Source organism: Botrytis byssoidea, assembly GCF_014898295.1.
Source record: "Botrytis byssoidea strain MUCL 94 chromosome Unknown BBYS_002, whole genome shotgun sequence".
Lineage (NCBI taxonomy): Eukaryota > Fungi > Ascomycota > Leotiomycetes > Helotiales > Sclerotiniaceae > Botrytis > Botrytis byssoidea.
Window position 1 is genome coordinate 1,690,861 of NW_024065843.1, and position 27,491 is coordinate 1,718,351.

At 42.0% G+C, this 27,491-nt stretch overlaps 3 protein-coding genes across 3 annotated transcripts; all 3 read right to left on the reverse strand.

Annotated features, from left to right (window-relative positions):
* Window positions 1-5,514: 5,514 nt before the first annotated feature.
* EAE97_001274 (uncharacterized protein) lies at window positions 5,515-7,880 on the reverse strand (the record flags this gene model as incomplete). Its single annotated transcript, XM_038871784.1, has 2 exons — window positions 5,515-6,950; window positions 6,995-7,880. The coding sequence occupies 2 exons, from the start codon at window positions 7,878-7,880 to the stop codon at window positions 5,515-5,517; spliced, it is 2,322 nt and encodes a 773-aa protein (XP_038737685.1).
* Window positions 7,881-9,916: 2,036 nt separating this feature from the next.
* EAE97_001275 (uncharacterized protein) lies at window positions 9,917-10,702 on the reverse strand (the record flags this gene model as incomplete). The annotated part of the gene is made up of 1 exon (XM_038871785.1): window positions 9,917-10,702. The coding sequence occupies one exon, from the start codon at window positions 10,700-10,702 to the stop codon at window positions 9,917-9,919; it is 786 nt and encodes a 261-aa protein (XP_038737686.1).
* A 12,424-nt stretch (window positions 10,703-23,126) lies between these two features.
* On the reverse strand, window positions 23,127-24,390 carry EAE97_001276 (uncharacterized protein; the record flags this gene model as incomplete). Its single annotated transcript, XM_038871786.1, has 3 exons — window positions 23,127-23,791; window positions 23,862-24,068; window positions 24,138-24,390. 3 exons carry the CDS (start codon window positions 24,388-24,390, stop codon window positions 23,127-23,129), a joined length of 1,125 nt encoding a protein of 374 aa, XP_038737687.1.
* Between the last annotated feature and the right edge of the window lie 3,101 nt (window positions 24,391-27,491).

Below are 27,491 nucleotides of genomic sequence, written 5' to 3' on the forward strand. Positions count from 1 at the left end.
ATTCTACATGGTTCAAGCTATCTCGTTTCAAGATGTCGTTGTTTGGAGAAGCTTTGAATCATAATCAATTTTGGAAGAAGATGGATTCAAACGCAACAGGGATATAATATTCAAAGTCCATGGAGCTGGGTTTGTACTCCGTTGAACAACACTTGTGGCTAATGAGTAAAACACGAAGGGAATAATTGAGAGCCGACAACAATCCCAATTGCTCGATTTGATGTCTCAGAATATATCGTACATAATTTGTGTCAGGGGCGTTGATCACATTCTTTCTTTTTTCTCTTGAATCATTCCCTACAACAATATTGTCTCAAACAACAGCTCTAGAACATGATGTAATATAACTGAAACCGGACATACTCGACTGTAAGGCTGGGAGATTATCATATCTAGTCCTTTTCTACATATGCAGCCTCCCGCATCGCCAAGCAAGGGCTCCAAGGCACTCAGTGGACCAAAACATTTCAAATATTTTACTCACTCTTTTTGATGGTGTAATATTCTCTCCTCTCAAGACAAGCATGCAAAGCACCGCTTGGTGTGCAATCTTAAGGTTAGTCCAGTGATCACATGCTGAAGTTGGAGCTTACAGCTCAACAAATTCATTGGTCGCTGCTTGATCCCTCACTTCCGGCACTAACAGTTGGATAAAGAACCCAAGAAATGCGACCTGATTTCTGGCCATACCTCACCAATGGATTCCCGGTAAAAAAAGATTTGATTGGCAGTACCAGGTATCTGGAATTGCTTTGTGCCAGCATGCAATACGACACTTCTACCCTAGCCTCCCAGTTTCTTCAATCATGTCCCAATTGAGTGTCACACTATTATCATTCTGAGATACCCTAGCATATCCACTTCTCGTATGGCGACAGTAAATTAAAAAAGAGGTTTTCTTATTCGTGCCATCAGATGTAACTCTAGACTATCTCATGATTGGTTACTATCAAATACCGACACTCTGGTACGGAAGGAATCTTACCCCTGCTGAAGGGACTTCAAGAGTCAGCCGGTCTAATGTTCGCCCTTCAAAAATATACGATTGGTCGCCATAACGAATCTAGAATCCGCCTATTATGCACAGAAGGCTGTGGCGTGTCTTATTGGTGTGGCTGCATGTATATCTTCCAATTGGTGCATGCTCGGCATGTCAATCCGCAATGGTCGGTTCGCACCGCGCTTAGCCAAGGGGAGGATACGGTGAAATGTCAGCATTCTCATTCAGCCCTGCATCTGGTGTAACCATACATTAGCACTACCGGAGCAAACTCTTTCCCCGAGGTTACCAGCCGAAAGAGCAACGCGGACCGAGGATACTTCTCCAATGTACATCATATTCAATCTTACATGCAACCAATTTAATGCCCAACCATTGCATGGATACTGGCACTATACAAACAATATAGATGGATTTCCTGGCAGAATTCCCACTAATCGTAGAGAGCGTTATATCCCTACCATGCAATGTATGTCAGAAACGAAAGTTTCTGATACCCCCACGCTTTCCTTTATAATCTACAAACAATGGAGATAGCCAACCTATCGGACAATGTGGGGATTTTATCCCCGTTTGCTACAGCCACGTGGATCTCTCCTTGGAGAATATTCTCCAAAGCATGCAGAATAATATATTTATCCATGCAAGCTAAATCCATATTCTCGGACTTATGCCCACCTGTTAACCGACCTCCAAAAGCATCTCATATAATCATCAAAGTGAGCATCGGCGACCTTTCGTCTGACTCATCTTCCGGCTTACGCAGTACAGATCAACAACTTTGGATGATCTCAATTAATACTGCATCTCTGCTATAAGACCGGCGGTCTCACCGCTTAGAATAGAACATGTGGGGGTTTCCAAAACGAGACAGCAGGAACAAACACTCGGGTCTACGCCATGTCACCTTCTGCATCGCTGGCTCACACGTGGCTTCTACTTCCCGTCATGAACAATGTGTATCTCGATCCGCCTTTCTGGTCGTCGCTTGCAGTGACCATTAAGTTGTGGATATTCTGGCGCATTTCCACAATCTCTGAGCTTTTGCTGAAAAAAACTCAAATGGGGCGCGGCTGCAGTGTGGTACAACAAATATTAATAGCTTTGTCATAAAAGGCGCTCTTGAAAATGGATGAAAACACGTCAATATTGTGATTCTCGTCATATCTGACGAAGAAATTCTAAGTGGAATTGATAATGCATCCGTCTTCTTATCGATGGCTGCGTCACAAAGGGGAGGGGAGGGGGGTGAGCATGTAATACCATCTCACTGGTTTATCTTTCGGACCCGGACCAGTTCTTCGGAAATGAATTCTTCAGATGCAATATGGTGTGTCGTCTGTTGTTTCAACCCCATGTTATGATATCAAGTGAATCAGCTATGCCCCTCTTTTCACGTACATCGATGTACTCTGTCCTTGCCCAAGATTTTTGCTGTTTCCTCGTCTCGATGACAATGAATGAATACGATGGCTACATGGTGGGTGGCGATATATTGGATGTCTTGCTTGTTATGAATCCTCTCGTTGTCATAAATAATAGGAATCAGATCACACGTCAGGATAGCACAATTGGTAGGGAGAGGTTTCGAGGAGGTATGAATTGCTGGCCCTAAAAAGCAACGCCGCACTTATTCTTCTTCATCCTCCTCATTCCGATATCTAACCTGTGCCTTTTTTGAGTTTAGGATGCTAAAATAAATATATCACGGAACAGAGGAGGAGTTTTAGGTTTTAGCTTTAAAATCTCTTTTCCATTCCATCTTTCACATCATACAAACTGCGTTGCATGCATCTCTGAATATATCTTCTAACTCTTCCGCAGCAGTGGATAATTCCCAAATTAACATATGATCATGTCAGTGGGGTTTTTAGATATTCATAGAAAACACGATTCTCATGTTTTTCTACTCTATTTTGGTGCCATAGCTGCTCCGGCTTTCTTAAACTTTCATAGGTTACCTAGGTATACTTCATATGACACAGTAGCTTAGCAGCTCAATATTACCAGTTCATCTAAATCCGAATTTCTCTGTGAAACTGTCCCTCACTAAATTAGACTACCCCATGATTAAATTAAGCCTCTTTTCATGTTTTCCGCCATTGAAAGTTTGTAGGTAAGTGAGAAACGCACCCGGGAATACCTCTGGTGCTCTTGTTATACCTCCTTCATACGATCACCTCCTATCGGACTCATGCACGTACCCAGATACATCAATAAGTTACAGAACGTTCACAAAATAAGATCCGATAAAATTCATTCATCACAACCAACTTTTGTCAAGTTTTCCAAGCAAAACTCCCTTGTTCTCCTGAATACATTTATTTCATAACCCAAGCTCATCTTTTTTCGTCACGATCCACCGCCAGATACTCCTACTTGTAAACTTTCCCCCTTTTCGCTTCCAATTTCCTCAAGATCGCCAATTAAAAAAAATCACGATGACATTAAATCTCACTACATCATCCTATCTGAACCTTCCCTTCAAACCATCTACCCATATCATTATTTGTCCTTAAGATATCATCACACCAAGCCTTTGCCTCCTCTTATCTTCGCCTCAGATCTGCATTTCCCGCTCACTCTTGTTTCAATTCGATACCTATCGTATTCATTCCTCTCAAATCCTTATCCTAAGAATCCCTCTACTCCAACCTATCCATCACTATCACCATTCCCCCCTTCTTACCCCGCCCCCCACACCACCTATCAATCCTCTCTCTCATCCCCCCTTTTCTCCATTCCTCTCCTCCTTCCTCCTCTTCTTCTCCTCCCTCACCCTCTCCTTCTCCTCCCTCACCTCCTCACACTCCGGACACAACTCCTGAAACCTCGTATACTCCATACTATAAAACCGACACTCTCTTGAAAATTCCGGGAGATTATCCCGGCAATTATCATTCTGCCTCATTGTCACCGCGTCGGACTCGGGTTTCTGGTGTCCGCACTTGTATTCCCAGGCCCATTCTGTGCACATTTTTTCGGGTTGGGAGGTTGGTTTGCGGTCTGGGGTTTGGGGTTTGGCGGAATGGCGGAATGGGTGGAGATGAAATGATGTTTGTAATGGTAAATTCGTAGTAGTAAAATCGCAGTAGTAAATTCGGAGTAGTAAATCGAAGTAACAACAAACTCCCAGTAATAACTTCGCAGCACCGATATCGTACTCCTACACTCAAACAATCCAACAATCCAACCCGTTATTCCCAACACTTGTATTCCCAATGCTACCCACTACACCCAATAACTTCGACTCACAGATCGTGAATAATGAATACCTACGTATTCTAATATTCACTCTCTGGGTAGCTGACTGTACTTTTCAAACCTCAACTCCAGTTAAATAATCCTATTATTGCTTTATGAATACTCTCAGTGTGTTCATGGGTTTCGAAACGTATGTACAACTTTACTTTCTCCTTTCCGAAAAATACTAACGAGCAAAAAGGTAATCGATTTTGTATCACGGAAGAACAAAGAAACCTTGTTACGCACACGATCGCCATCCTGGATTATTTTTCTTTCTTCTTCATACCTACATACCTACATACCTATCTTATTATGTTGAAAACTCAAAAGCTAAGTACTAGAAAGAGGGGAGAGAAAGAAAATGAACAAAGAAGCCTCTACAATGTTCATTTCCCTAACCCACCTCGGTGATTATGACAAAGACAATTGCTCGCGCGTACTTGATGGAGGGACTGAATACGAATGTGAATAATTTATTGAGGAAATTCACTCACCAGTGTCTTTTAATCATACTCGAAAATCCCATCCGAAAGGAATAAAAGTTCAAAGGTACCCCCAACCACCATTCTCCCTTCAGAAACTTCTGATTCATAAAAACACTCAAGCACTCAAACGAAACAGCACGAGCACGATTAATCACTCACTCGAAATCCTCCATTCCAGAAATCAAAGTATCAAGAGTCTCATAAGCCCACAGCGTATGATGGTCAAGGTCAATAAACTCCTCTATAAACGGTACTGCATAGTATGATTCAGTTCCATTCTACCCTGTGTTGCTCTATTCCTAGTGCAACGCAGGTTTAAATTATTACTCTTCAAAAATTCAACGTCTATCTCAGGGTCGTGAAGAACATGTCATCATATCTCATTGTATATTTATAGTAGAATCACCAGGTTACTGCCGATGAGAAGTTGAAGAGATTATGATCTGTGGTATGAATAGTGTAGTCGGCTATGCATAATTTGAATTGATGTCGCTCGGTCATGACTATGGGTGTTCAGTCTTTGAGCTGAGCTTTCTTGGGTAACAAGAAATTTTGTGAATGCCAGGCAGATCGATCTCGAAATTTACTGCATCTTGTGTATATTCAGTCATGTGCCATGATCGCACAAGCACGTAGCTATAGCACAAGAAATATCGTTGTCAGGACTTTCATCACAGGGAATTCATTCGTGTATTCAATAACTAATAAGCAATGCTAGATCTCATCTCATATTAAAATAACTAAATAGAAAAATACATGGCAGCAATTACTTGCATCAAAGTCTCATTGAATCTCGCTTAAAAGTATCCGATATCCTTCTCGGAGAGGTTCCTGTGTCGTTTGCAGAAAATCTGCCATGAAAGACCAAGATTTCTTGAGGAATTCCATGTCATGGGATGGACCTCGATTCATTCCGTTTCGTCCAACTATAACCGTACCTTGACTACCTACCGTCGTATTAATACATTGAAAAGTTTCGCTTAGAGTGGGCCCATTATTGTGTTCAAGATTTTCTTTTGACCACATGTTTTGTATTTGTTCTGCAAGGCTCGGAAAATCTTTTAAACGATCTTTCCAAGCGGAGTAAGGATGAAAAAATTCCATATGGATATCCAAGGCAAGCTGATTTGTATAGCTGCAACGTGAATTTCCACATCCACTAACATCCTCAGTATATCGAAAGTCGGATAGAGTTCTGTCACGATCGTGCGAGCTACGAAAATGGTCTCCCAAACCCAACGCTGAGATGTGTACATTTTCTATATGCTCAACAACCCCCTTGTAATCACGGAATGCATTGGATCTACAGGCGGCCAGAGGACAGACAAGTCTGCGAAAGCCGTCGTGTTCCATCATACAATGGTTTTGCCATGCTTGATCTCCAGCTAGGCTTCTATACCAAGTCATCCCGCAGCCGTCAATGGGACATGCCCAGCGTGATAATAAAGCTCGAGCGTGCTGGCCGACACCACCCCCATTTTCAATCATTATCTCTAGTTTGGCCGGGGCTTTTCGCGCATCATTCGATAGTGTCAGGTATTTAGAATATACCTTTGCTTCGTCGCATGGACTTTCCAACCCCAGGCACACTCGCACAAGCTGATGTAAGGGAAAAATCAAATACCTTCGTTTTTTGGTTATATGCCACAAGAGATCTCGATGTAGATTTAGATTTCGAGGTTCTTGTATAGCAATCAAGAACTTGTACGCTGGATAATTTTCTCTCAAATCCACCCATGCACGAGGTGAGTTGGAGATACCATGATTGCCCAATGACACCAGGAGTATAGTATCACCAATGACCGCAGATCTAATGGTAGAGACGAATTCTAAAGCGCTTTTAGAAGAGTAACCGTGCATCTTGTTAGTGTTACCTAGGGATGGAATTAGTGAATCGATTTTATGACCTTTGAGATGTACGGAGTGGATGTTGGCATCATCGACTTTGATATTTAGCAAGGCCATGATATCGTCTGATACTAACGCAGCTGACTTTTTCATTTCGTATATTCTGTCTGAATTATCTGGTGAATCTTTGGAACAAACAACAATGTGATTGATCGGATTCAAACTCATACAATATTTCGGTTCCGGAGAAATGGAGTTTTGATTATGAGGTCCGTAAGTTGCGGTAGTGCTATAATGACTTTGAGCCGAGCAAATTTTCTTACTATTAGTGACCCGAGCCCCCTTGAATGGTTTCTTTTGACTGGGAGAATCTAATTTTAGGTCTACAATATGCTCTCTCTCTTGGGGGAATTACCAGTCGACACTAATTTCAATGGTTTAGGATCGTTCGCGTATAGCTGCTGACTTTGATGGCTTGGCAAAAATTCAGGCTCAAGGGGGCCGGTAAGATCAATAAAAGATATAGACCTGTAATTGATTGACTCATTATCGATAGACGGACGGAGTTGGGAAATTGAATGTTTGATTTTGGATTCATCCTGAACAGCAGAATGACGTGCAAGCATCATTGTATCTTGCTTTCGTATACCATTGACGAATCTGCGTATGCTGGGTAAAGTATGGGTAAGAGATGTGGCATATACCAAATCAGGTAACTTCGTGCGTTGAGCTTTATTTCCATTTTGCTTGGTAGAACCACCACTACGTGTCATAGTTACCATCTTAGCGGTAGCATGATCACACTGGAAGATGCGGGCACGTCTAAAATCGATATTTTTGTTGTTCTGAACGGTAGTGATCTCTTTTTGCGTTTCATTCCAGTTGCTGGACCCGAGGACGGAGGTATGTCTGAGTTTGGTGACTGAACCGCTGTGTACAGCGGTGGCTCCATCTATATATGTCTTTCGTCTGCGTTCTAAATCAGGTCGAAGTTTGGAAATAGCCGTAGAAGACGTAGACACAGCTTTCGTTTTTTGATGGCTTGTTCTCGGTACCGTAAAATCAGGAAAGATTCGAGTCTTGTATTCACGACAACCTTTAATTTCAAACATCAAAGGTGCATTAGGACTCTTTGGGAAATAGAATTCCGTGAATTGATCGAGTTTATCATCATGACCGTCTGCTTGGTGATTCCTGGTATCTGGAAGAGGGCAGCGTATATAATGAAAGGAATTCTCCTGGGGGCTCGTATATATCCTATCGAACCCAGTTTTGTTTTGTGCTTGCCCCTCATGATACATGTTGGAAGGTTTATTGTCTCCATTGCCGATGTTCTCAGGTAGATAGATGTTGTTGACGACGTAGGATCTTGATAGTTCAATGTTTGTAATAGATTGCTGCTGATTATTTCTCTTGTCGTCGTTTGATATGAGAGCGGCATCTTTAATAGTAATCGAGTGGATGGATCCCGAGCTAGCACTGTGCAAGTTTAGTACATGAATCTCTTTTGTTTTTCAGATCAAGAATTGGGTATGGATTCGAGAAGAGGGTACATAGGGACTGAAGCAACATAGAAATTGCTTCACTGACTGCTGCTTGATCTCCCCTTTCCCTCAACCATCTCGCACGGAATATATGAGCTACCAAGAAGGGTGCAAAAGATTGACAAGACGAAATCGCATTTGTAATAATTTCAATATGACTTGCCTTGCAGAGTGTGTCGAATTAAGGACCGGAAGGTTCGCGTTGAAAATCATCTCTCCCGAGTGAACTGGCGGTGTATATGTAGATCTGCCAATGTCAGCGCTCTACTCCAAATCTTAAGGAGAGACATAGACGTACTTCATTTTGATTGATATGAGTAACTTTGATGTTATTTAAAAGTTGAGAAAGTGTATGCTGTGCGATTTCTTTATGGTCTTGAGAATGTAGATAGGACGGCTTAAGTGATGACAGACTCTAGAAATATGCCAGTGCTGATTCGAGACAATGCATCTTGTTATATTTTATGTACAAGAACCGATCTGGGAAGAAGTTTTGGAGTCTTCATGCTGTGATTTCAGATATAACGAAGAACGTTGCGATCAGTTATGCAATGCCTTATTTCACTAATGAAAGAATGCCGGTTGCTCCTTCCTCGATACGATAATCGGAAAAGAGATAGTAAGTAGTTCCTCTCAGTCCGGGAGTCAAATGAAAACTTGAATTCTTATCTTCAGCTCGATAAATCGCATGAATCAAAAGGGATTGAAACGCAGTCAAAAAGAATAAATTTCAGAGAAATATCAATTGAAGTTATTCGGAGAATTGGTTCGGTCAATCAATCAAGTTGTGTAAATCTAGAAGAATTGTACTGTAATGAAGGTCTCGTATAACATTCATCTGATATAAAGATTATTGAAAAGAATTTGGAAGATTTTTGACGGCATTTTATGACGGAGAGCTTCTCGTAGTACTTTGTGGCATTATGTAGGTGGTTAGATATCAATAGTTGCAATTTTTGTCCGGGCGGTCAATCAGCTTACCGACATCACCAAGTCCAGTGAGGGTGTTTTATATGTATTTGTATTGTGATCACAGAAGAATGATTTGACAGTGATGGGATCTTAATGCCAAATGTGCTTGCTGCTGTCCGCTTTCACCGATCGTTACTTCCATCTATATCTCATTCATGAATGAGTTCGTTGCAATTTTATCACTTCACGGATCTCAACTTCTCAATCATGGTAAGATGTCAACTCCCCGTCGTCTGATACAAAAAGAAGCAGGTAATATTCCCGAAGAGAGAAAAACATTCACGTCGCTGTATTACTGAGAATCTTTAAATTCAATTTGGTTTCAATTTTGGTTTCAATTTGGTATGAATAGCTATCTAAATACAGGCAATACAACTTATACATCAATAAAATACGAATCGCTGATTTACCTCAAATGAGGATTTTGGTTTTGGTTCGCGAAAACAAGAAATTCCACCACAAAGTACAATTAAGGGATATTCAACATGCTCATTGACAAAGAAGAAAAACAGAAACAAATCAAGAATAAGCATAATACCCAAATCAAAAATGCCAACGCCAGAATCCACAACGCCATCGCAACAGCTACCAGCAGTCTATATATCAATGGCTGGTAGTGTGAGAGACGGGACCGAAAACAACACGAATAACACCAGAATTAACCGCGCCAACGCCAGAGTCACACAGCGCCATCGCAACAGCTACCAGCAGTCTATATATCAATGGCTGGTAGTGTGAGCGATGGCGCCATCTGCCACCCAACTGCGATCCCGAGAGTGGATCTTCCAATGTCTAAATAAGACTCAGATATCGAAAGATTCTCAATCCAGGAATATGGTTGGGATCTCTTGCCCCTTTGCCTCGGCCTCCTGCCGACACCAGTCATCCATGACTTCATCAGTCATAAACTGATTCCAAAACTCCCAGTCGTCCATGACAGGCGCACCGTGCCTCATAGGGGCATCATCCGCGGGAGCAACAAGAGCAGCGGCGACGGGAGCAGGAGCCAGAGGAGCAGCAGCGACAGGGATAGGAACGAAAGGAGCAGCGGCGGGAAGGACAAGAGCGAGAGGAGCAGGGGCGAGAGGAACAGCGGCGACAGGGACAGGGACGAGAGGAGCAGCGGCAGGACGAGCGACGGCAGGAGAGGCAGCGGCGAGAGGAGCGGTGGCAATAGCCTGAGCTGCAGCCTGGCGTGCACGAGCCCGCTCGAGAGCCCGACGATTAGTCTCCCGACGAGAAGCAGCCCGGCGCTCGGCCTGCTGGCGAGCAGCAGCCTCGCGCTCCTCATACTCTGCATCTGGCCGAATCGACACGATAAGGCAATCAGCCAAAGGAGCCCCGTAAAGAAGGGGGAGTGGCTGTTGCATGAGAACCTCCCGGGTATGGTGGTTCCACATCATTGGACGCACTCCAGTGACCTCGATTGGTCGGTAAATTCTCCCTGTGCCCGTAGGCACGACCACATGCGTCCCGGGAAGGAAGTAAAGAATACTCCCCTCCTCTTTCTTCTCGACCAAAGTCTCAAAGCCGGGAGTGGGCGGTATGACCGGCCACTGATTGTCGGGAGCGACAACGTCTGGTCCGATGACCCGAAAGTTCTTCATTGTATGAATTGCAATGGTGGTAGGTGAAAGAAATAAGCGAAGGTGATTTGTCGAAGGGATAATTTATTATTCAAAAGTTGATCTAATAAATTATATGGAAGAGTGGTAAAGAAGTTGATATTGGTAGTTATATCAAGAGAAGAGGAAGAAGAAGATTATTGGAGCTGAGGATCAAATCTCTAATAGAACACTCAGAGCCGTATTTATATATGGATTTTGGATTTCCATTTCGACTGGAAATTTTGTATTTTCTCCTTTGGGTCGAACAACACTATGAATTTCTTCTTTGACAACATCTATAGAGTACGTAGTAGCTATCATTTAGGGGCAAAGCTTAATCTGCGTTGGCATTTGGGAAATTTCAAGCGAGGGGCATCCGAGTTTACGTACCCCGCGAAGTATTGTATATCTCCTATTGAAGAAATAGCGTGGAGATTGATCGGTGATCCAATCGTATCAAGTAGAGAAAGACCCCGCCATCCCACAGCTCCCACTTAGGATAGATAAGAGTGAATAGGGTTTATACGATATGTCGTGCATATAGACGACGTTACGTTTCAGAATCTAGATCCAGTTGACTATTAGGATCGTCTGGAATGTCGTGCTTCACTTTGGACATTGAACTAATCTGGATACCTCAGTTGTCTTGGTACATTGTACTGATTTAGAATGTTGAACTAATTTGAATAACTCAGTTCTTTTGATATATTGTATTGTTTTGGATTGTTGAACTCAGGTCAGAGGTTGAATCAGTTTCAATTGTTGAACTCATGTTAGATACTGAGCTACTGTAAAGAATGATACCCATATTAAATTATATAGCACTTTGAAATATTGACCCAAATTCAAATTTTGTAATACCTTTGCTCATTGACATCTTCCATTCAATCTGTCAATCCTACCCGGTAGTGGACAGCCAAGCTGACTGGAGTATCTTCCCACTATCCTTGAGTATCAAAAGACGCAATAACCTAAGGCCGCCCTCCAATCATGTTTGACCGAGTAAGATGCAAAAGTTCGAGTCATCGCATGATTCAGACCACGTAGATCCCCAGTGATTAGAGGATATCATCGGGATTCACATATCGGCTCGGCAAAAACTCTTCAAATAGTAAGATGTTCCGGCTTTTGTCTATCAGATCTGAAATTTCAACATTCTGAAACTCTAATTGTCTGGACTTGTGCGTTTGCAAATCGCTGTTAGTCTTGTAGCTCAGCGCTGAAGTAGGAATGATCGAGTCATTGCAACATAGAGTGAAGATCTTGTAACATCATATTGGGAAAATTCTGACGAGCTGGGAGAAAACTCTTTGCGAGTGTGTGTAGTTTGAAACTCAATATGATGGATAGCGTGATAGGCGACGAGGAGGACAGATTAAAAAGTATAATTCATGCATGTGATGTGAAGAACTAGATGGGTGGTGACATCGATGTATTTCTCAATGACGGAAATAGCGGCATGACAAGAGTTTTTGCATTCTTATAGGTAATAGTCTCTTTGGTGTAGATGAGGCAATTATTCTTTGTGCATGTGACATGAAGAACTAGATGATGGTGACACCGATGTATTGCTTAATGACGAAAGTAGCAGCGCGGCGACATTTGTTGCATGTCTATGAGCAATCGTGCCCTTGGCGTAGATATGGACGGATATCCTTCATGATAGATATACACTATCAATACTATTGGTTGGAATCAAAGGTGATTTGATGGTATTGTGGGAAACTAAGAGGGTCTGAAGAACTAGGTAGGGCATGAGGAACGAGGGCATAGTGAGATGAGAGACGTAATCTTGAACATGTTGAACAAAATTTACTCTCAATGGCAGTTATGATAACACATGCAATCAGACGTTCATGTAAGGATCAAGATGATATTATTTCCTCTGAACTATACTCGATCTTCTTGGTTGTCTCGAAGTAAAAATGAATACTTCATGTTCTTTCTATCATGCTCCCTCCTCCCATCTCGAGCCAGAGGATAATATTACTTTTCCACATCATTTGTCATGAATGGATAAATTTAAAAGTTAAGATATGAATTGAAAAAGTCATATTTTGCATGTGAATTATTTACGGAAAATGTGTCTGCCGGAAGCATGACGAGCGTATCTGCAGCCAGCTGGGTACAGAAAGGCACCTCTATCCAATAAACCACCTCTTATGTTTTTAACAACCTCAAACTATCTCTCAGTAACAGCAGAAGTTAATCTAATTTATACCCTGCTTGAGTGAATAGAGATGTTGCGGGGGGGTTTTGGAAAAAATAAAAATACGCTTGAGTTTGAATACGCTAACACATGTGGAAGGAACGACCACTTGAGTCTCAACATGACAACCTACCCCCAAAAATCAATAACATCAATTATGTACAACAAATTTTTTCAAAGAACATCGGTGGCTAACATCGCAGTTGACAAAGAAGACTCGAATAGCCATTGCATCGAGCCCCTGAATTTAGCGAGTACTAACATTTTACTGACCTGGAATGATCATATAGCAACAATATCATCTTTTCCTCCGAGATATTCAGTCGAATAACGATTCCTCACGAATTGCCAGCGGTTGGGGATACAACAAAAAAGATTGGTGGGGCGAAAAGCTGTAAAGAGACACACACACGGAGGACCAAATGGCGTTTTCACTCGAAAATTCCTCAATTCTTGGTTTTTATACAGGCGACAGAAGTACATCGATCGTATACAAGAAAAGGAGGTAAAGCAATAGATTTATTTTCAAAGGTTTGTACAACTACTCATCTGTCATCGCAATATTGGCACGGTTGAGGGAGCAGACAGCACATGATCAATATGATGACCTTACAATTGATTGAAACAGGATCTTTTTTCGACAGTAAACGATACCGACCTTGGATCCTTCTCTTGTCACTTCACTTGTTGCGATTTGGTCACTAAAATTGGGAAACTACATCGAAGACGACATAAAGGGCTATAGAGATCCAGAACGAGTTATACTCATGCGAAACGGGCTTCCGACGTATCGCTAACGAGACAATAACAAAAGCAGTTGGAGACACGAATCTAACTATATGTCATTTTCAAAGCCGAATCCACAATATGGCATCAAGAACGATTTTTACACGATATTACTACACCACTCTAGCACGAAGATTGAACTATGGGGTGCTTTAATTTCAAGGTGCTGAAAAGACTAATTCCTTTGAGACAGGCGTTTGCAAATATTTCTATCCCTACGAACGCAGTCAGAATCTTCTGCAAAGACGTCTCTCGTTGTATATATCAATGATTATATAGCTAATATCACGATTTTCAGACGTCTCGGGCTTTGCAGTAACCAACATCATTCGTATAAGCGTGACCAGTATTATTCGCAACTAAAGTAGGAACAGTAATACTGGGGTCAAAATTCTATTATATCAAGAGAAATATGCTAATCGAGAAATGATGCGATGATCGTGCAGGAAGCTACGAAAGCCTTCAAACGAAAAATGGGAGTTCCGGTCATCTCAACAGACTACCCCTCTCGAATCGAACCAAATTCTACTACTGTTTCAACTCATACCGATAGATATCAATGGTGATCTCATCCAAGGATCCATCAATGATAATTGGAAAGCTCTGACTCTCGGGTTCCTCTTTGACGTTACACAGCAGAGGTTTCATGTTCGATTACGGTATTCAAGATTTGATATCATTGCAATGTCGTTAATGGCATATCGGGTATGGCACAGACTAAAGATACCATATGTGGGTCTTTCTTCTCATATATAGCCTGAACGCTGCGTGCTGCTCAACGTCCAGCTTCTGCCTTGGTCCGGAAAGAATTTCGGGAAAACCGAAACACCGTGGTCCCCACTCAACCGATTTCCTTCTGGAACAAAGCTAATAAAGAGAGCTTATACTGATCATGTGAGCACAATGGGTTCTTCGATACGTGCGGGGCTGAGGTGGTGGAGATGGGTTGAAATTGGAAAACGTCTCTGGAGATTGGAGTTGAAACATTTGGGCGACTTGAGTTATCTTTCAGGTATGTAAGTAGATATTGAATCCCATTCTTCCTTCTACAAAGTGCGACACTCCAGGTGTTAGAGAAGGCGAAGGACTTTCGAGCTTGAAAAGACGTCTAGACGATGAGATACTGGTCAGGTGATTGCACAAAAGCTTATGGCTGACATGTACATGGCAATATAGGGGCAAACTACTTGGCAGCAAACTACTAGTAAATGCTCGAGCATCTTGATACTTCGAACAACTGGCTATATCAGGGCAGCGATAGGGTCGAATTCAATACCGTCCAGAACTAGCCACGAACTCAACCAAGCTTGCGAAGCTGCACCATCTTTGTTGTTGGATCTCTTTACTATATACAACATATGAGTTTCTACAACCGGGGTCTCTTCTAAATGACTGACGAAAAAAATTTGCCTGTTTACTGCAGCCGAATTTACGCGAAAATAAACGAATGCCGGCTTTCGGGGCCTCGTTTTCGATCGGAGAGAGCCGAAGGCGCTTCGGGATATGCACTGGAACTCTCCAGCGATACTTGAGCATTATTTAAAAGACTCGATCCCAAAGTTCTATACTTGCGTACCCGAACCCAACCTTTCTTCGTTATTCAGCTCTAGGAAAGGGTGAAGTCGTGTAGCCGTAGGGGAGAAGATGGGCAGCCGAAAGAACTTAGTGGCTTCTTCTAACGCTTAGGAAAGGCTCCAATAAGGGGGGCTTGATACGCTGCTTGCGCTGAGACTGATGCACGATTTTGCTTCCTCTGTTTTCGCGTAAATGCGTCTACGTTTGTGTTCGACTTATCTCGTCCGGTTTTGGAACGAACGTATGTACGGTGATTGACCGGAGAACTATTTGCTGATTATGCCAATCCACCCCATTTGACTTCATTTCATATTTTGGAGAGTCCGCGACTAACTCGATGCTGCAGGTATAAATTTCTCTCATATCCTTTAGTATGGCATTCCAAATCGTCATTAATACACGAGATGAACTCTTTCCTTCAATCCTTCACGAATGCACGATTATTCAATAAGTTGGAACAAAAATTCCTACGGCACACTTGGAGCACGTTTCAAAGCACGTTTTTCTCCCTCATGGTTCTTTTCCTGCAAGAAAGCGGACGTAATGAGAAGCTGGATTTCGATACGAAGGGTGCAGGGGAACCTTTTGAGAATACACATGAAAATGGTACAGCAAATTAAAACTGCAGCTCGCTTCCATTTACAATGGTCTCAAGTCCTCTAGAGCGAAACGAATAGAGATTATGCATGCGATTCGACCGAAATTTAAATATCGAACGAGGCGTCCTAATCAGCCGGCACATATTTTACATCAAGTCACTATACTCTACACATCTCAGAACCGAATACACACTTTCTCTTTTTTTTGCAAGTTCGGCCTCGGAACTTTATACCATTCTTCCATTGTCAAAGTCAAGAGTATTTTTCGACACATAGACAGTCAATTGGTGTTGACTATGGAAAGAATGTTATAAAGCGGATACTAGAAAAAAGAGGGAGGGGGTTGACTTCGGCGCTATATTCTTTGTGGTATTTGGTGAAAGTGGGTGTTCATTATTGAGATAGGTGGGAGTCAGTGATTGAGCGGCTGATCTAGTGGGAGGAAGTTTGTTGGATGGGCTGTAATGGCGGGGTAGAGACTCATTTATGTGTTGTGGAATTGGGAATTTGAATGTTTGAGGGATATTGAACGATATCTGCCAAGGAACATAGCGATGCTATATGCAAGTGTACTGGCGGTACGACTAGCACAATCTATCAGCATCAAAAAATTACCTATCACCCTCTCGAAAAGTTGAATCGCGAAATACAATCCGAATTAAACTGGAATATCAGAGCCGCAAGCAATGGCAGTGCTCACACAAGACTACTGATGCAGAGTGCCAAAAATGTAAGCCAATAAGATAGTAAGTATCAGAGATCCCATTGAAAATATGCTTTAGTGTTACTGGCAATTGTTTCAAGACAGAATAGACATCACTACAAAGAGACCATCAAGCCGAAAAAACGGAGCGGCGAACGATAACGGACCGGAAAAATCGAAATATAATAAGAGAAGATGCGAGCGAGCTACTTGGCGTGAGTTTCCTTCTACTAGTTGGACTTGTGGTATTGAGGCATTTCGAGTTTCGACAGCAACTACCTGAGTCTTAGAACGGTACGAAAATCGAGGATGAAAATATTGACCAAAGTCTAGAAGTCTTGGATACGTGATTGCTTTGATACTTCTTAAAGGAGGATAGAGTAAATGGACTGCTAAAAGACCTGATGTTCTGTTTTCACTTGAAAATTATAGGAATGATATCATGGCGTACGATACTATGCTATGCGGGATCTTGAAGCTTGGATAGAGAGATAACCCGGTATAAGTGGTTTAACCGGAGATTTGTAATGAGTTTCGTGTCTTGCTTTTGGCAGATGTTGGTTTGTTCCGGACAATGCTGATCAAACGTGCCGTGAAGAAATCCAAAGTCTTTCTAGACTCAGTACATAGCGATTCAGGGAGCTCTTATGATCCAGGAAAGGAGTGGAGTTCATGCTTTACATGACTCGTGAGAAGATGAAAAATATGTATATTCCTCCGATTCTTGTCGTCGATACTGACTGTAGCACCGACTCGGTGAGTGTCATTAAGCCATCCAATGACTTTTCCTCTCTGGGTATTGGCAGAGAATAGGGGCAGAGAGCCGAGTACTTACATATGAGTTAGTAGGTTCCAGCTCGCCCCCCTTTCGCTACCATCTTTTCGATATACCGTCCACTCTTTTGGCGACACTTTTGTAGCGAAATCCGCAGTACGAGCTCTTGCATTGATACTGTGGAGCTACGAAGTCCACAACACCAATTTATGTAACGAAGCTAAGATTTTAATGGAGAGCCGGGGGCTTTCTATTCTCTTGAAGCTTTCTTGTGGCCTCATTCATGTTTCGTTCGTCGAACTTTCCCCTCTACGACCAGTTTTTAGCCTGCGCAAAAGTTATGTATACCCGTGGACTTTCTGTCAGGCAAAGGTCCTATCCGCTCCTCGGATGAACTGTCGAGCCTTTCAAGCTGTCTGTAGATAATCTGTATGCATCAACATAGCCGTAAATATCTCATACTAACAAGACTGATATAAGTATGAATAACAAGAATCCACATTTCGCCTAAATCTGAGGTCTTTCCAAGGCTACTTGATAGCTTATAAAAGCTTCAATCTTGGAGTTGAACGAATGTCGCGTGTGCAATCCTCACAGACATTGAAACTCGATAGTAGAGCCATGGAGAAGCCCCTGAGCACGCCCCCATTATTCGACAAGTTAAGAGATGCAATCGTTCCTGTCAGACAATGCGATCCCACCGAAATTTCAGCTCCAACGTAAACATCACCCCGAGTAGCTTGTACCCAAACTGTCCCGCTCGGGAGAAAGAGGGGAAAATTCGTATACCTACACTCTTCCTTTCAGATAGCACCTCTTTGATAACATATCGATTGGAAAGATTTCGATCTCAATTGTATAATTGGGACATTACATCGTCAAAATTGCTAAAACGTATGTTTGATTTGTTTGAGCTTGAGCTTGAGCTTGAACCAATCCTTGTGATTCAGAATGAATCGGATTGCTGATTGATAATGAGCTGTGTCCTGAAATGCTTTCACTGCTATGTTGGTGAGAAGTGCTAACGTGGTTTTTTAGGTATCATCCCGAAATATTGGATGGACAGTCTGCAGATTGCTGCATGGACATGCATAGTCTGTGGATAATCCGTGGGTAACCCGGCCAGATCTGAAGTATCTCCGCAGAAATATTTCACAGATTATCTATAAATTGGTGCGTAGCCGTGTACAATCTCAACATAGTTTATAAGGCACCCGTCTGGACTCTGAAAAATCCACACAGACGGATTACCCAGGGATGATCTGTTGGACTCATTATCTGCTCCGAGGGTCCATGTTGCGCAGTCTACAAATTTACTGGCACCTTCGGTTCTTCTCGTGACTGCTCTCTTGGCCTCTCTAGGAACCACTTATTAGGCACCTCTGTCAATTCTTTCAACTTCTCTCTCGGCCATTCTCTTGATGACTTTTCCTGCGAGTTTCTCGCAACATCTTTTTCAGTAACTCTCTCGAATACTTTTGCTCAACTCCTTCCCCGACTCCTCTCTCGATTCCCATCTCCAAACTCCTCCCGGAAAACAAAAATTCAACAATATCACAATCCACAAAATCATCGCTGTACACAAGCCAAATTATATAAACCTATATATCTTGTGCTATATACCTACCTAATCAAATCTACCTTACCGCATCAATCCCACGATATCATCTCCAGCGCAATCGAAAAGGATCCCCCAGTGCCTCAAAATTACCAGATGGCAATATAACGATCCACGACATACCAAGATTAACCATCCTAAAATTATAACCACCGAGGTGCTCGAATCTGCAATGAAATAATATGAAATATTAAATTTATTACTTGATCAAGAAAATAGGACTGGATAGATATACTCACAACCACACCTTCATAAATCCCCCCTTTCCCCCAAGCGAACCAAGCACAGCTTCGTCGATTTGGACAAAGAAGGTTCTTTTGACTAGCGTTTTAGAAAATACATCTTAACCAGCTCAAGAAGTATTGTTGTTTACGGGTAAGGAGGCAGTAACCTATCAGAGGCACTCTTTGCTATGCAGACTAATCCTTGCGTAAAATTGACATAAACTAGTGTGAAGTTAGTGAAAATGCAACCTTGGACCACTAATAGAGCTGAAGAGTCAACTGTAGATTATTTGCTTAGACTTTTCGATATTTAAACTTGGGAGCAGATTGTTTGTAGCCCCGTTATATGTGAAGCGGGTATTCAACGCGCAGCCTGATGATATCTTGATCTTGGATACGTGGGAATTTTATCGATTCGATGGAGAGTATAGGATTCAACGGTAAAAAAAAGGTGAGGATAGAGGCGATAGAGGTAGAACTGGGGTTGTGATAGGATTGATTAACAGAGCGCTAGCCTTTCCTTTTCGACAACCTTTATCCCATCCATAGCTGGGCTATGGTACGATATGCTCTATAGTTTAGTAGAGGGAATACAAATAAAGGTATTGTATTCCAAATATACCATTATCCCATCCATAACTGAAGCGCTTTAATTTATCATTGTGAAGGTTCTAGGTCCGAAATCCTCATCAACGAAATATATATAACTCTATTCTCTCAAAATACGTCTTGTATTTGAAATCATTAGCTAAAGAGTATCTAGGTACGCAAAAACGAATTCCATAATAGAAAATCATTATACTCATCCTTTAACCCCGTCATCGTTATCTCGCATTTACCTATCTATCTGGGTATACCATTTCTGAGGTCCGAATTCCAAATTCCATATACTCCCCCTATTGCTATTGCGGATCTAGCGAGGTAATCTCTCGCCGCTTCAACCCCATAATAATCTTTCCTTCGTGAAAAAGAGCTGAAGATATTAATCGGCGAGCAGACAGGGTGATGAAGTACGATAACTCCTATTCTCCCACCCTTTACATACTCCTCTCCCTCATACTATAAGCACAATACCATCCCATCCCTATCGATATCGTTACGACATCGCATCGTACAGTACTCACAACTTCTTCCCCACACTTCCCCGCCTACCACCTTAAATTTCCCCGGTAACTTCCCCCCTATTCCCTGACCAATTTTCCCTAAAAGATATTCATACGAACGGGCATCAAAAGGCAATCATAGATATTCCATTCTCTTGAACGGTAAATTATATCATAAAAATAATAACTGCACAGTTCATCTATGCCACAGTATATTTATACACAAAAAAACCGACGTCGCTGCATTGGAACCTCACGTTTCGTTAGCGCGAAACTAGATGTACACTAGGTGCGATCAACCAATTTTTTTCTTCATTTCATGAACGAAAGACGCTAAGAACACAATTGACATTTATCTGTCTCAGAAATGAAACGAGTACATCTATCTAATCCATTTCGTTGCTCGGGGGAAATTATGGGGGTGAGTATATTTTCTCCAGGCTTGATCAACATGATCGATATCACGAAATTATCTCACTCACTCGTTTACTCGTGCGCCAAGGAATTTGACAGCTGGCTAGATATTTAAGTAAATATTTGGGTTGCACGATTTGCGATGCTAGATATCGATCTTTCATATCCAGATGACTCAACATATCTAGTGTTTCTCTCAATCCAACCAGATGCTTTCGGCTCTGTACTTCAACCCTCACTATCCAATTCTCGAATCTTTAAGATATAAGATGTACATATTTCCCCTTGCTATTACAATTTCATTGCCATTTTCTTCATCCACAAAATATTGTTCTCGCCATAAATGTTTCATTTTTATGAGTTTGATACGCGGAAACTGCTAGAAGGGGACAGATATAAGGATATCGATGATCCATCCGTTTGCTATAGTCACGTCACGTGAATGGATAGTAGTATTAAGGAACCCAAGTACCTCGCTAGTCATCTTGGGGACGAAAATCTTTTTTTCGTTTCGAAGTATTGAAGTACAGTACTTGACTTCTTCGACATCCTCAATCTCTTCAATCTCTTCAACACACCCACTCAAGAAAAATCAGCATCGCATACCTTTATGCACTACCAACTCATTCATTCATCCATCAATCGGATTCTATCTACACCTTAATACACCATACCAATCCCACATCTCAACTCTCAAATCCCATTCCAAACATTTCCTCAAGAGACATCATCCATTCAGACAACAACTACCACATATCATATTCACCAACTCATTCATTCATTCATCTGTTCGTCTTCCCCCTCCATATAACATGAACAAATTCTCTTCCAAGCTACAATCTTCACTTCGACTCTCCAATCTCTACGATTCAGCATCGCATTTCGATTTATCCTACCATGCATCCCGGATCCGGAATTCGAGAGCAACTCCAAATCCAAATATCTTCACCAGGGATATCATCCACCCAGGTAGGTAATCACCACCTATCCTCACCAACCAACCTATCCATCCATCCATCTCCCTTCTCGACACAACACAACCACATTCTCTTTCAAATCTCCAAAACTCAGCATAATATCTCCATCTATTCATTTATCCATCTATCCATCTATCCACACCTCTACACCTTACCCTACCTAACCCACACCAAATCCGCCGCCGATGACAATCTCCAAAGCCTCTCCTCAAGAAATGTATCGATCTTAGGAATCAAAAATTATAATCTATCTATAGACCTAATAGGTAGATAGCTGCTATATATCGCTATCCTCGTCTTGCCCATTCTTTCTTCCTTTTACTTCACCACCTCACCTAATCAACTCACCATCCTATCCTACCAATTCAGCCACGACCCCCCCCCTCTCCCTCTTCCTACCTTCCTACCATCATCTATCCATTCATCCCCTCTCCTCCCCTCTAGAACCAACTCACCACACAGACCAAATAAGAAAAGAAAAAAAAGAAAAGGGAAAAAGAAAAGAATGAGTTAGAATGAGATATAGAAAAAGATCTCATCTACCTCTCCTCTCCCCCATCTCTCACCATCTCTTCCCCTATTCACCCTAGACCCAATCAAACCCAACCAAATCCAACCCCATTTCACCCATAAAATCCAAAACTACCTACCAATCCCGGTTTCTCACCCCTCACCTCCCAACTCGCACCTCCCAACTCCAAACTATATCACGATCCCAATAAAAATTTACCTACCTAGGTACATATATATAACATACATATATGTGTATACAACATCCATCGATCTAATCTTTATCTATCATGCACTCTCCATCCCGCCCCACTCCACTCCCCCATCTAATTTTCTATCCTCCCCATTGTTTATTTCTCAAGCACCCTGATTATCCTTTACATTCATCGCTCAATTCCAAACTCTGGTACCAACTTCTATACCACGCCTACCTATACCGCACCAATCACATATCTCCTATCACTTCACAAAAACACAACACTCGTAGAACTCTCATACATATACCCATTCAAAAAGTTGAGATGATCATTAGCTATAAACTAAGAAGGTATGTAAGAAAGAAAAGACTAATTGCACACTTCTACTGTAAACGACCGAGGGGTATTCCTACCAAATCTCAAATCTCGAAACAATGAAACAATCAAACCCGTGGTATCGCATTATATCATCGTACCCAAAAGCCGAAGCCATATTGGTATCCGCATTTCATCCTGCCATTATTGGAGACTACTCATCTCCTACTTTCCTCCATCGCACACTCATTAAATCCCAAACGCACAAAAAGAATTAAGAGTTCGTAAAGCACAGTGCTGAGAACTGTCGCTTCCGATAAGAATCGTGAACAGAGAACTGACTATTTGGAAACAAATTGCAGTGATGTTCAAGTAGACCAAGCTGCAAAAGCAATTTGTGCGTTAGTGAAAATCTTCATTTAGATATGTTCAACGACGTGGGCATTGATAGCCCTTTGTAAACCGGAATCCTGACCTCCAAAGTCACCAGTATCATTTCTGCTGGTTGAAGCACCTGCATGATCTCCTGAGCCTTCTCCTAAAGCATTTGCCATTTGACTTCCGATAGTTGATGCACTCGGTAGGAAGATAACCTTGCTATTGGCGGATTTGGCCATGGCTTGCATTGCCTCGAGATATCTGATTTGCATGGCTGGAGCACTGGATAAGATATCGGCGGCTTGACGCATGAGCTTAGCGGATTCAACCTCAGCACGAGCAGCAATGACCTTGGATTCTCCAATACGCTTAGATTGTGCGGCCATGGAAAGAGAGTCTTGAAGTTCATTGCTGAAGATCATATCCTTAATGAGCATGCTCTCAACCTGGACACCCCATCCTGATGCAACATCCTCAATAATTTCTTCGATGGATTGCGCAACTTCTTCCCGACGCTCGATGACATCTTGTAAAACACGAGCACCAACAACATGGCGAAGAGTAGTTTGTGTACGTTCAATCAAAGCTTGTCGCACATTTGAAATTCCGAATGCAGCCTTGTGAGGAGAAGTAATATGGTAATAGATGACAGAGGTTAAATGTAAGGTAACGTTGTCTTTGGTCATGCAGACTTGTTGAGGAACCTCTTTAAGATAAAAGTTAATGGCACATTCTCGGAGAATGGAATTTCGTAAAATAATAGGAATTAAACATACCAACAATCTGAATCTTAACATCGACTTGGATCAGACGTTCGCTGAGCGGGTTAATCTTGACCAAACCAGGATCGACTGCACGATAGAAGCGACCAAATTTGGTAACCAGACCAACATTACCCTGGGACACTTCCTTATATGGATTGGGGCAGAGAATACAACAAGGAACAGCACCGCAAGCACCAATACATGAACCGAGAGCATTAGCTATGTGTGAGCAATCGTTAGTCTTGATCTGCTAAATTGCGCAATAATCTGAAAAGGTCTCAAACTTACTCATGCTTCCATACCATCCGTTGGTACTTGTATCATCATCGCCTTGTAAAACTTGGGCATAGGAAGGTTGAAGATCCTCTCTTCTTGGTGGTTGAACGTTAATCAAAGGGCCTTCGGAATGCGCAGCTCCTGTACTGCGAGAATGATTATATCCATTATGTTGAGCTGATGAATTACCAGCGGCCGAGGTGGATGAGAATGGTTTGTGAACATCATCGCTCGTAGCTTGTTTGCCATCAAAGCTTGAAGACATTTTTGAGGTTTTGAGAATTTGAGAGTTTGAGGATTGGTAGAGTTTTTGAGAGAGTATCGATAAGAGTAAAGTATTCAAATTGAAGAATGTAAGGGAGAAGTTGTGATATGTATTGTGATATGTGAGTGGGAATAAGTTGATCTTTTATAAAGTGGTACGACAACTATGTATGAAAATAAATCCGAGGTGGGTGTTTGGATTGATTATGTAGATTATTGCAGCCAGTGATCAACTGCAAGGTAACCGCCCCAATTGGTAGGCACGATGGAAGGCGGAAGCTTTTTGACTGAATGCTTGGACCTTTTTGCGGGGAAGGAATGGGCTGGTGGGGCTGTCCGGAGGATAGTTGCTAAATAAGTGGGTCGCAAGGTTGATCTTTTAGGTAATCATCAGCAAGAGGAGATTTGAAGAGTGATGAGAGTGAAGAGTGAAGAGTAAAGAGTAAAGAGTAAAGAGTAAAGAGTAAAGAGTGAAGAATAAAAAATAAAAAATAAAAATAAAAGAATAAAGAATAAAAAGTGAAGAGTGAAGAGTGAAGAATGAAATAATAACAATAATTGAAGGAGAGCTTCGAAATTATCAATACAATATTGTAAATGCTCAAAAGACTCAAAAGATAACGATATGGATGCGAATGTTCTGTTTTGAATCTGTACCCACCTGCAGTATCTAAATACCTGGATAGATGATGCCTTGACTCCTGATGCTAGTATCCTCATATTATACATATGATAGAGTAGTACTCTCTTTCCAATCCTCTCTCTCACCTATGATATTATGATGACTAGGTATCATAGCATCCAAGAAAATGCCTCATTATCTTTTCTTCTCTTTTCTTTCCTCATTTTCATGTCTGATACTCCCAATCTTTTCTTCTTCTTTACTGCGCCTTCACTCATTCGTCCCTCGTGAAAAGAATAATAAACCTTGTGAAGTCGGAAAAGCTTGTTTGTCACTACATCACTCCAAACAGAGGCAAAGCCACTAAGAAGGTTGAATCATCCCTGTGGCGGCAGGGAATCTTGAACCCTTTGAAGCGTTGCGCCCGGCAAAGCGGGATTTATGATAACCTCACATCGTAGGACCACATCGATTAACCTTACATCATATTACATTGTGCATCGATTGCAGAACAAGATTCATCCGTCTTACACTTATCTGCTCGGTCGACAACATTATTGTATACGGCATTCACCATTTATGATTCCTGATTCATGATTCGCGATGCAAGATACAAATTCTCCCATTCTCTTTGGTCGTCTCTACGTCGTACGTCGTGTAAGCAAGCAGCAGGCAACATACATACCTAATATACATTTACACGGGCAACTCCAACATCCGTTCTCATAACACCTTGAAGGAGGCGAAAGAGATGATATCTAGCAATTCCCTCAACCGAAATACAAATACCATCCCACCCTATCACAGAAGCATCCGACGTTCGAACAACAACCGGCATCATTCCGATCTCAATTGACTCAACTCGAATCCGAATTCGAAATCTTCTGACTACCTAGGTGAGTAGCTTCAACCACATGGCTTATCGTCCACCAGACCTTCTAGAAGTTTCCTCCATTTGTCATTGATCTACCTCGTGAAAAGAAGCTGTGCCATGTTATCCATCCTCGCCATCTTTACTTTACGTAAGATATAATCCGCCTTGTCTCCTTTCCCAAAAAACATTCATAACATTTTGTTCTCGTTTTCGTTATAATCCATGTCTCTTGAGATTCCATTCCTGAAGATCTCAAAGCTCAGCCCTGCCAAGAATTTCTCGATCCCATCTTTGCGGATTTACCTGGCACTTTTGGTTAGTTGCTGTACCCACATTTCATCTGCCTAAACCATTCAACAAACGAATTTCAGCTTCCTAATTGAGTCTCACTATCCGTTTGCAAGATCGGGATGCTGTCTTCTTTTTTTAATATGGAGGCGCAGTCTTGACAAATATTGAGGTTACTTACAACACCTCATCTCTTTGCAGGATTCAAACCAATAACATCCACATGAGATGTGTTTTTCAATACCTAGTTACCCCAACAGGACAGTCGAAGCCGATTCATCTCACTCAACTTCTAAACTCCAATACACAACCGATATGCTGGTAACACGGAAATCTATCTCACGGGCTTGTTACTATCTGGCCACAGCACCACCTCACTTCAAGGTACGGGTATCAACAGTCTACTCCACTCACTCTCGCAATAACTAATGTACTCACTGCGCCTCCTTTCTCTGTCTCGGTATCATACATTACTAGCGGCCGGTCGGGCTCTCGCATACAGTGCGGCTTTGATGTTCGAACCATCAATCTCAGCCTTTTAATTATTATTTCACAAACAAAATAATGCTTGTCATTTTGACAAAAATGTTATCCTAACGAAGAGCCCCATATCGCAATAGGCAAGGCCTGCATAGGTCGGCATGCCGAAGCCGGCTTGGCATATTTCATGCGGTGCGCTGAATCACGTGGTATTGAATCAGCTCATTGGAACGCAATAAATTGGACGTTTCTAAGGTGTGGATCGAAAAATGTGATGGTAAGTGTGCTAGTAGGGAAACCCATAATATCGAAGGCTACAAGTAATTAGCTTACCCATCTACTGGAGGAAAGCTAGTGTCTTTGTGTCTCATCTACGCTCAACAATGCTCAGCGATGAGTAACAATGAGCAACAGAGAACGAACGTCTATGCATACAGCATATATTTCCTCGGGCACATGGAGCTTCGTGCCCAAATCTTATGGCTACTCGTTGAGCTTACCGACTATCGCGGTTGATTCCCTCTGAGGATGTTGTCACCAATAAACCTGTGATAATATTACTAGTCTCTGACTCCTAGTATTCCTATGATTCTGAACACTACCACGTGGCTCAAATACAAACATTCGTAACAGACGGGTTACTACTCGCTTGTAGGAGCAACGATTTATCGTCGATTTTACGCATCTTGTTATAGCATCAATGGAGTTAGTTAGTCGCTTCTCTACGTATTACCTTGGCGTCGTTGCATTGTCTTCATCCTTCACCCCTCGGGCATAGCAAAGGAATCCTTTATCATGTGACCGAGCCTCTCGATCATCACATGCACCTGCTAGACTA